This window comes from Mus pahari, chromosome 8, assembly GCF_900095145.1.
Source record: "Mus pahari chromosome 8, PAHARI_EIJ_v1.1, whole genome shotgun sequence".
Classification (NCBI taxonomy): Eukaryota; Metazoa; Chordata; class Mammalia; order Rodentia; family Muridae; genus Mus; species Mus pahari.
Genome location: NC_034597.1, coordinates 46571827 through 46582958, shown reverse-complemented (window position 1 = coordinate 46582958; position 11132 = coordinate 46571827). Strand labels below are relative to the sequence as shown.

The following is an 11132-nucleotide window of genomic DNA, read 5'->3' as shown; positions in this document are numbered from 1 at the left end:
AGAGAGAGAGAGAGAGAGAGAGAGACTTGTGTCTCCTATTCTCATTTCATAATGTAACACATGGTTAGAAAAATCTTCACACTGTCTCTTGAGTAACCCATACTGGTCCCTTAGTCACTGCTCTAGACCAGGGTGACAGCCAAGGCCTCCTTACTGATCTTTGTGGTCCGGCATCTTCTGCATTAATCTTCACTACTTTCAGATAACCCTTTTAAAGTCAGTTTTATCTTGCTCCAAGCTCCATGTGGGTTCTATTTGCTTCACAACTATTGACATTCTTTTGGGAGGCCGTGGAAGTCCCTGAACCCCACCCATGCAACCCTCTTCCCATGTCAAGTCTGAGACTAAAGTTTATTTGGGCACCCAAGGCTTGGCACTACATAAATGGGGGATGTGTCTGGTGGGTCCTCAGGTGTTGGAAGAAAGGTTGGCCTGGCCTGAATCACAGGTCTTTTCTTTCTGGGTGATGAGATGATCCAGTCTCTGTAAATACAGGGAGAACAGTCCTTGCCTGGGTGGGGTAGCCCACACTTGGACTTCTAGCACTGGGGGAGCAAGCTCATGGCTAGACAGGGCTGCAAAATGAATTGCATACTGCTCTGGCTCCAGTACAAGATCCTGGCCCCCTTAAAACGAAACAAACCAATACCAACAACAAAAAAGCCCACATAAAGGTCTGACCACAAGAAATGGCTTGTAGTAGATAAATGAAACACAGTGAACTGCCTCTTCCCAGTGCCCACAAGCTCTATGAGCCAAAGAACAGGAGAGCATTTATTAACTCAGACCAGGGAACCAGGAACAGGCATTTTTTTGGGGGGAGGGTGTCTAAGGGATCATGCAAGGTTAAAGGACCAGAGTGGCCTTTGATTCTCTGGCCGGGAGAATCTGGTTGTGCTTAGACTTTGGGATGCAGACATAACTGAAAAGGTGAGAGTCTGGAGAGATGGTTCAGTAGGTAAAAGGATGTACTTCTCATAAAGGACCCAAGGTCAGTTCCCAGCACCTACATCAGGTGGCTTATGGTCACCTGTAATTCCAGCTTTAGAGGATTCGAGACTCTCTTCTGGCCTCCACGGGCACCTACACTAACAAGTACTCCTCTACCATACTCGGAATGAAACATAATGAAATTAGTGTTTAAAACAATGTTGGTGGACTAGTTTGGGTGTGAGCATTAGAATGCTAGTAGGGGTCAGCATGGGTTGTATCTCGCCAATGTTGTCTTAGAAACCAGGCAGGAAGGCACAGGCTGCCTCCCTTCTGCCAGGCCTTGGCCCAGCGCCCACATCCTGCCTGCTCACCGTGGTTACCAGCTTTTCTCGATCCTCTGCCTTCCCCACATGGCACACGATGCCAGTCACACTCAGGCCCTCTCCCTGTAGTGTGGCCACCGCACGGTCCACATTCTGCTGTTTGCGGCTGCTGACGACTACGTGGGCCCCATCCTCAGCCAGACGCCGGGCGATGGCAAAGCCGATCCTGCGAGGGCAAAAGGTGACACGCTGTCAAGGCCTCTTCCACAGGGAAGAGGGCGAGAGCATGCGTGGGTTCTGCTTTCAGGCCTTCAGTGTTGGACCCTCGCTCTCCCTGTTTTCGAGCTTCACATATTTCTACTAGGTAGGCTTTTAATGGTGCGGACAGAAGGATAAGCTCGGATCATTTTATTATGATCTTGTCTTTTACCCCAGTTCCCAGGACTGACATCACCTACCACAGGCCTCATGACCGATTATTGTACCTATGTCCAGTTGGAACAGAGGGGAGAGAAATGGATGAATGTTCAGTTGTTGCTTAGGGGCCTTGCTGGAAGGAGCCCATATCCCCAAATATCTCTTACCACACTACAACCTCACAATTCTATCCTTTGTTATATTTGGGTACCTTCACCAAAAAAAGCATGGCTCAAAATGTAAATATCAATTATTTATAATTATTTATAATATCTGGCTATTTTATAATAGCCAGATGTTAGCTTTTCATAGACATCTGTATTTCAGATTTTCAAGGAGTTTTTTTAATCTAGTTAAGGTCCTGTGGGGATTAAAAAAACTGGATAGTTGAGAGTGGTGGGTGAGAGAGGCTGGGCACAGAGGCCCAAATATACAGACTGAAGTAAAGATCTGGGCACAGGATCCAGGTAAGGGGTGGGGGACATTAGGGACAAGAGCAACGGAGTTTTTAAGCCTTGACTGGTTGTTTTGGTCTTCCCAGACTCTAGGTGGAGCTGTCGATTGGGGCAGCCCAGGAGCACGGGGACCTGGGTCCATCTGGCAGCGCCGAGCTGTCACAAAGGCAGCATTGATACAAGGGCTAGCCTGTGGCAGGGCCAGGTCGGGGATTCGGAGCGATTTCAGGTCCACCATGTGGGTTTCCTTTTTTTCCCCCGGGGAGGCCTTTGGCGGCATCTAAGGCTCGAGGAGTTAAAGTTAAAGAGTCCAGGAGTTAAAGAGTACTTGTTTGTGGATGAAGACTCTGGCTCTGGTACTCACCCGTCGGTGGAGGCTGTGACCAGGGCCACCTTATTCGCGAGAGGGTTCCGACGAGTCAACCCGGAACTGGCCATCCTCACCGACTTCCACGCTGGAGTCCAGCCACCGAGCAGCCGTGCGGCTTTCTGCATAGTTCAGGCCTGGGGGCTGGGTTGAACTTTGCTAGGGGAGGGGACAGTTCAAAGGCTGGGAGGCTCTGACTTTCCAGACAGCCTACCGGGCTTCTAGGACCTGCTCTGGGACGGCCCTGGACAAGGCGGGAGCCGCGGCGGTTGCGAGCGCTCCCTGCTGGCGCCCCTTGCCCCTTTGCCTGATTTGGGACTCCCGCAAATTCTCAGTCCAAGTTTCCTGCAAGACCACCCACACCTCTTCTACCGGAACCCCCAGCTTTTCCTGTGCCCCAGCTGCTCTTCCCACATCTGCTGGCCCACCTTTTTGGGGTTGGGGTCATAGGAGAGTCGCTGTAGAGGACGCTTTGCAATTTTATTTATTTTTGTTTTGCTTCCTTAAACTCCAAATAATTCTTCCTTTAAAAAAGTCTGGGTTTGTATGCAGGACGGCACAGAGAACTCATTCAGTAAAGTGCTTGTTGAACAAGCATGCTGGCTGGAGTTTGGATCCTCAGCATTAACATAAAAAGCAGGGCGTGGCACCTAACAGCTGTATTCCTAGCTTTGGAGACACAGACAAGATGATTGGTGAGACTTCTGGTCACCTGGTCTTGCCAATCCGTGAGCTCCAGGCTCAGTGAAAAACCCTATCTCAAGAAAAAGATAAGATGGGGAATGGTAGAAGGCAGACCGCGTTGACCTCTGATACATGCACGTGTGTGCATACCCCTGTGGAGGTGAGACTTGTGCTCCTCACAGTGTCCATAGAGTGAGGGATGAGGAGGCCAGGTGACAAATGTGATAAGTTGTGACAGCTGGCCTAGGCCTGACACTACCTTTCCCTCTGGCTCAAAGTCTATTGCCAGTGGTTCTCAACCTGTGGATTGTAATGCCTAAGACTATTGGAAATATCAGATATTTACATTATGATTCATAACAGTAGCAAAATCAGTTATGAAGTAGCAATGAAAATAATTATATGACTGGGGGCCACAACCTGAGGAACAACTGTATTAGAGGGTTGCAGCATTAGAAAGGTTGAGAGCCACTGAGGACTTCATCTTCAGACAGGCAGGAAACGATCACTGTGATACCCAGTGTGAAAAGATGGAGGTCCTGGGTCTCTCCGAGATGACCTTCCTTCCATTTTATAGGTAGAGGCGGCAAGGATGTCAAAGGGTCCCCCCAGCCATTTCCACAGACAGGCTGGGGACATGGAGACCGGGGAGGGCTATGATTCTCCCTGCCCACCCTTTTATTCTAGTTCAATAAATATCTGCTACACATGAGAGTGCTTGACTAACCGTAAACGACTAAGTACGTAGTAATTATTCTCTCCAAACAGTAATTATTATTGCCACCACAGGCCAGACTCTTCCTCTATGAACTGAGGATGTAGTGTAGATGATGAGTAAAATTCTCACCCGCTATAGATTCTGAGCCCAAGACTCTCATCTCTGCATCTCTGCCAAGTGGGCTGGCCTGACCTCTCTCCCAGGGTCCTGGGAGAATTAGTGAATTTTGATGGCTTAAGAATGCACCACAGAGAGGCATCAACACAAGCGGTGCAAGTGACTACACTGGGTCACCCCTGGGGCTTTTGTGTACCAGGCAGAAAAGCAGTGTTGGCTCCCGGCAACCTTTCCAGACTCTGAGGCAACATAAGGGATGTAAAGACAATAAAGTGATTTGTAATGTTAACTCAACAGGTAGTAGTGGTTAATTCTGCAATTTGTGCTCGCTTATTTTCTCTCTCTCTCTCTCTGTCTTCTTGGTGTTAGTCTTTTCCTTTAGAAAAGATGATAAAAGCAGATGCATTTATTTATTCGAGACAGGATTTCTCTGTGTAGCCCTGGCTGTACTGGAACTTTTGTTTTGTAGACCAGGCTGGCTCAGAGATTCACCTACCTCTGCCTCCTGAGTGCTGGGGCTCAGTGCTGTGTGCCCCCACACCTGGCCCAATATTTGAAGAATATTGTTAATTGTGAAGTCATCAGCTTGTCAACCTTATGCAGTGTGCTCAGTTAGTGAGTCTATGAAACAGAGGTCTGGGGTCTGATGTTTAACAGGATTTGCATTTACTAAAAAGAATCATTTCATAGCTTGGTGTGGTGGTGCATGCTTTTAATCCCAGCACCCAGGAGGCAGAGGCAGGCAGATCTCTGTGAGTTCGAGGCCAGCCTGATCTACAGATAGAGTGTCAGGACAGCCTGGGCTACACAGAGAAACCCTGTCTCGAACAACAACAGCAAACAACAATAACGAAAACAATCATTTCATATACATATAAATCAGCTAAGAAGACAAAGCAGAAAGCAAAATCCAGCATACAAAGTGTGCTGAGGACTGGATATGGGTAGCCAGTGATGTAACAAGCAAGAACTAGGCCTATGAGATGGGGGGCAGGGCTTCCTCAGCTGCGAAGTTGTAGTTGTGTTACTCAGTGTATGCTGATAAGACAGCTTGCCTCATGTCTGAGGAAATGCCCCCCCCCCCCCAGGTCTGAGCCTCATGAATTATCGAGAAGGGTCTGGAGAGTGCCACACTCTTCCTCTCTCACTGTCTGGAGCTAATGCACCGTGGGAATCTTTCCCAGACCGTCACCTGTGTGTGCAGTTGGAACCCAGGGATTTTAAGGTGGACTGCTCTCAAAGCCTGGCTTAGGGGAACAGGCCTTAAGGGCATATCTAAATGGATGGTGAGTGGGTGAGGGACACAAAGACTCAGGGAAAAGAGTCATGTCCTACTAGTATAGTGTCCTTTTCATATGGGCAAGGTTGAAAATTGGCCTCTAGTGCCACTTCTTTTGGAAGAGCGCAGGGGATGTTAGGGAGGGGATTTGTGAAGAGAAAAAAAGGGCAGAAGGAAGCCAGGAAGTGTGAGGTCTCAAGCTTCCTCTCTTCATTAAGGATGTTGTTGAAGGTGGGGTAGAGCATCTTTTGGGGGACACACGCTTGTGCAGCAGTACCTCTTTGGAGTAGGAACTAGAATGTGACGTTGCAAGATGTGATACCTCTGCCTGTCCTGAGGAAACACTTGAGGCTGAGCCATGCTCCCATATTTAGGGCATGACTATGCTTCAGAAGAGCTTGGATTTATTTTGCAGTAGGGATCCTTGGTTGATCACTGACTCATGCCTGATCAAGATCAGCCAGGACTGGGTAACATGGAAGGGCTGATGTGTGGTTGGGACAACCCCCAAGCAGTGGGTGATAATCAGAGTATTAATGGCATTACTTATGGAGGCCTCACTCAGTGCTGTCAAATGTTCAGTGCTTTATATATCCATTAACTCATTGTTGGTTTCTAGTAGAGTGCCATGGGCCTTGGCATTTACAACAACCTGCCACTGTCAGTGCTATATAGCTACACATATACCCACATACTGTCCTATGTATATACCTATATACTGTCTTATGTATATGAATATATACTGTCCTACATACACATATACTATCCTATGTATATACATATACACTGTCCTACATATATACATATATACTGTTTTAGCATTGTTGGAATTTTCACACATGTTAACTTCTGTAGAAAGTGATTTCCTATGACTTAGAATTTTACTTTTAAGACTGCTGTGGTGCAGGGCGGTGGTGGCGCACGCCTTTAATCCCAGCACTCGGGAGGCAGAGGCAGGCGGGTTTCTGAGGCCAGCTTGGTCTACAGAGTGAGTTCCAGGACAGCCAGGGCTACACAGAGAAACCCTGTCTCCAAAAACCAACCAACCAACCAACCAACCAAACAAACCAAAAAACCAAAACCAAAACCAAAACAACCCCCCCAAAAAAACAAAAACAAACAAAGACTGCTGTAGTTTTGGTTTTGTTTGTTTTCTTGCGGTGCTGAGTTATCAGCCTAGGATCTTGTACATGAGAGGTGAGCACACTGCATATGAGCAGCATTGTTTTAAAGCCCCTGGTTTTGTTTTAGTCATTAAAATACCCATTCTTTAAATGATAACTATTCTATATGTCACAGGTTTAAAAAGAGATGAACAGGTGTGAAAAGAAGAAGTTAGAGGCTGGAGAGATGGCTCAGTGATTAAAAGCACCGGTTGTTCTTCCAGAGGACCTGGGTTCAGTTCCCAACACCCACACGGCAGCTTACAACTCTTTATAACTCCAGTTCTAGGTAATCTACATGCAGGCAAAACTCCAATGCACATAAAAAAAAATAAAAATAAACAAATCATGGCTAAAAGAAAAGTAGAAGTTATCCTTTCCTTTGCTGATTTAACCCACTTCCCATATATTTTGGCTTTATGCATCCATCCTCAATTTTCTGCACATTTACATGCATTTCTTTTTCTCTTAAAAATCCTTCTCACAGGGGGCTACAGAGCTGGCTTATTGGTTAAGGTCACTGGCTGCTTTCCCAGAGGACCTGGGTTCAATTTCCAGTACTCATATGGTAGCTTTCAACTTTCTGTAACCCCAGGCCCTGGGGATCTGATGCATCTGATGCCCTTTCCTGGTCTCTGAGGGTATCAGCCATGCACGCAGTGCATAGATGTATATGCTGGCAAGACATCCATATACATAAAAATCGTTCTTACAAGGGGAATGATGATGCGATCCTTCAGAGTGTTCAAAGTTTTCTCTTTGTTTTACCTCTTCTTTCACTTCTTAAAATATATTTTTGGGGAATGTTGTGAGTGAGACATAATAGAGCTACTGTATTCCTTGCTTTTAAAAATAGCTTTTCAGGATCCCACTGTGTGGTTCATCTGTACAATGTACTATTTAGTCAGCCTCCTACTAATGAACATTTTAATGGCTTCCAGGGTTTTGCTACAATATTACAAACAATATTACAGCTGAAACATCTTAGATATATATTTATCTTATGCTTTGTGTGCATATATTTGCAGTCTGAATCAAGTGTTTTAAACTGGTCAAAGTCAAATTTCCTTTGAAATGATATAATCAGTTTTGACGGATGCCCTCTCCCCCTCCCTGTACCCCTTTTCTCTTTTTCTTGCTTTCCTTTTAGAGGTAGCCTTGCTACGAAGCCCTAGCTTGTCTGGAACTTATTATGTAGACCAGGATGGCCTTGAACTCACGGAGATAGACCTGAGTGCTGGGATTAAAGACTTGTTTTCTTTGAAAGGTGATTTCACCTACTATCCTACTCATGGATGCACAGAACATATAATGGGTTAAACCCGTTTGTGGCTTAAGTTCTGAGTAAATATCAACACGCTGTGGAGTGCATGGGGATTGTGAGTCCCATGCATTTTTAAATAAAAGTTAGGAATCTGGCTGTTAAGAGGAGATCCTTGAGTTTTAAAATGTTGGTAACTAGTTAGCTGTAAACAACCAGCACCACCACCAAATGGCTAGATGAGGTGGGACGCATCTGTCTTTCTGGCTCCTAGGAAGCAGAGACAGGAGGATCACCATGAATCTGAGGTTACCCAGGGCTACACAGTGAGACCCTGATTCAAACAACAACAATGACAACAAGAACAAGAACAGCAGCAGCAGCAGCAGCAGCAGCAAAAAAGTGAATAAAAACCAAACAATTCCAAACTATAAAAAAGCAAATTTAACCTTCACTAAAAAAGAATTCCCTCTCAAACAAAAAACAGTGAGTGGACCTATAATTGCTAGAGACGGATGCAATCTTTGCCTACATAAGGGTCTGGGTTATTAATTTTGTGAAATATTGTCCTGGGTACCATTTCACCGTTCCTTTGTATAACTTATTAAATTTCAGATTTTTAATTTTCCCTCATGGCCCATATTCAGGTAGTGATTTGGGAGTACTGTTTGGCAGCCGTCTATCCAGGCTCTATGGCATCCTTTTCAGGAATCCCCACAGCCCCCACATAAAAGGCTCTCATGGGTCAGGCACTGGTTTCTTCTTCCCTTTGTGCTCTTGGCTTCTTTCTTTGTCTGTGTTTGGGAGTGGGGGTTGTCCAGCAAGCAGGCAGTGCCTCTGTACTATCTTTTACTGGCCAGTTTCAGAAACTCCAGGATTATGGTCCTCGTGTGGTCTCCATAGGGGAGCAGAGATGCGGGCTCTGAGGCAGAGCTAAGATGGTGGCAGCCATACCTACCCAGTCCCTTGTTTCCTTATCCTTCTACTGTGCCAAGAACTCCATTGAAGATATGGAGGTGGAATGGGTCAGGGCACAGAGTACCACACAGCCCCTCGCCCTCCAGGTGGGGTGCTGAACATAAATTCCCACTGGGTCCCCTATGGTCACAACTGGCTTTCTTGTGCTCTCTCCTGTCCTGCGCAGATGATCGCTGTGCTCAACATGGAGATGCAGGCAGCTTTTGATATTGAAGATGTGGCGGGCATTCTGTTCTTTTTGGATGGAACTCAAAGCCCCGCTGTGGAATCCCGTTGAGCTGTGAGCATCCAGCCAGCTGATGACTCCTTCGGGTTCACTTGATCTTTTGAATGGAGGTAACAATCTTTTCAGGAAGTCACTGATGAAGACAGTGTTACAGGGCATTGAGTCTCTCTCTGCCTGGCACTGGCTCCTTTAAGAACTACTTTCACTTTGGAGGTCCTGGTCGGGCTGGCCCTGGCTAGCTAGGTGTAGCAGATCCAAACTTCTCCATTCTTGTCTTCCCTTCCTCTCTCAAGGGGTCACATGTTCCCTCTGCTGAGGATACACGTGCTCTCTTTCTTCGTAACTACCTCCTACCCCTCACCCCCAGGCTGGCCTAGACTTTGCAGTGTAGTGGAGGATGACTTTGACCTTGAATCTTTCTGCTTCCATCACCCTGGTGATGGAATTATAGACCTATAATACACCACCATATTTAGTTTACACAGCACTTGGAACTGAATCCAGAGCTTTGTGCATACTAGGTAGACACTTAACTAACTGAACTCCATCCCAAGCGAGCCTCTTAAGTCTTACAATGTAGATCCCAGACAGTCCTAATACTTCTGGGGCATCATCTCAAAGGTCTATCCTCCTCGTCCCTCAGCCCTGAAGTGGGGATTTCAGAGCAAAAGTCCTCTCACCATAGCTTCTGCCAGTCTGAATTGTTCAAGGAGGATCCAAACAGAATTCTGGGTTGGGCTTTGACAGTCAGAGGCTGGTTTCACGGTTCTTTTCATGGATAGCCTTCTGATGCTATGCTGGTCTCTCTCTCTCTCTCTCTCTCTCTCTCTCTCTCTCTCTCTCTCTCTCTCTCTTTTTTGGTTTTTCGAGACAGGGTTTCTCTGTATAGCCCTGGCTCTCCTGGAACTCACTTTGTAGACCAGGCTGGCCTCGAACTCAGAAATCCGCCTGCCTCTAAGTACCTTTTTCTTGAAGCATTCTATTTTACTGCAAAGATGTACTGGGCCACAGAACTCACACACACACACACACACACACACACACACACACACACACACACACACACCTTTCAAGAATTAGCAGCAATTCTCAGCAATTGTCTATTTAGATATTGACATCTGAATCCACATTAAAAGGAGAAGCATTTCCCTAGAGGTGGCCAGTCTGGCCTCTCTGGAGGTAACATTGATGTTATCTTGCACAGTAGTTTCAGCTGCCTTCCCTTGCTTTGGGAACAGAATAAGATAACCAAGACACAAATAAATCAGCCAGTCACAGACCTTGCCAGAGGACAAAGCTGTCTACTTCCTTGCTTTCTCTCTGTTAGGAAGATCAAGTTTCTCCAGCAGAACCAACTCCTCTTTAATCCTCCATGCCCCAACCCCCTCTCTGTCTGTGGTTCTGCCTATTTCCCTCAATGACTGCCATAGATACACAGAAGACAATTTGTTTCTTCCCAGAATTCTTTTGGTTATGATGTTTATTTCAGCAATAAAAAGCCAACTAACACAGGAAGTGTACATACATTTTTACATTACTCTTTAAAATCCCAGGCTGGCTTTTAATTCTCTCTGTAGCCAAGGATGACCTCTAACCTCCTGCCTTCAGTGTCTGAGTGGTGGGATGAACCAGTGTGTCCTCATGCCTGCTTTATACAGTGTCGAGGAGAGAGGTCCGGGGCCTTGCAATACCAGGCAAGCGCTCTACGAGCTGAGTTTCGTGGCACGTTGGGAACACTTTTATTATTCACGACAGCTAGAAACTGAGCATCTATTGTTTTCTAGAAGTATCAATGTCATTTAGGATTTCACAACAAACAACGTTGGTACTTCTTATTCTGTTTTAAGAATGGAGAAAAAAGCTGGGCAGTGGTAGAGCACACCTGTTGCTCTAAATAATAGGTTATTTATTAACTCTATTAGTTCTTAATATGACCTGGCCAGCCCCTAATAATTGAGACTGAGGCCTACTAGATTTATTTATTCAGCTTTAGCACAATTACTGGGGGATTACCCCTAATCTCATTTTCTAATGCTAGACTGGCTGCTTCCCAGCTGAGCTCCCCAAGTACATGCTGTTTGAGGCACACCTGGAATATTTCTGTTCCATCAGTCTGTCCTCATTGGGGGGGGGGGGAAGGGTGGAGATGTCACTTGAGCACATGTTCCTGGTCTCACATCTAATGGAGACCTCCTCCTCTCTCTGTCTTCT

The 11132-nt window shown here is 46.1% G+C and overlaps 1 protein-coding gene across 2 annotated transcripts in view; it reads right to left on the bottom strand.

The window, feature by feature from the left end:
* The window catches only part of LOC110325487 (dehydrogenase/reductase SDR family member 4), a 9095-nt gene extending 6345 nt beyond the window's left edge, over nt 1-2750 (bottom strand). The window contains exons 1-2 of one of the 2 annotated variants that reach the window (XM_021203510.1): nt 2493-2750; nt 1305-1482 (exon numbers count right to left, since the gene is read on the bottom strand). In XM_021203510.1, the coding sequence (XP_021059169.1) occupies nt 1305-1482; nt 2493-2623 (309 nt within the window). In that variant the 5' untranslated portion in view covers nt 2624-2750. The remainder of the gene's footprint in view (nt 1-1304; nt 1483-2492) is intronic. The other variant, XM_029541864.1, reaches the window with a different exon arrangement.
* Nucleotides 2751-11132: the final 8382 nt, after the last annotated feature.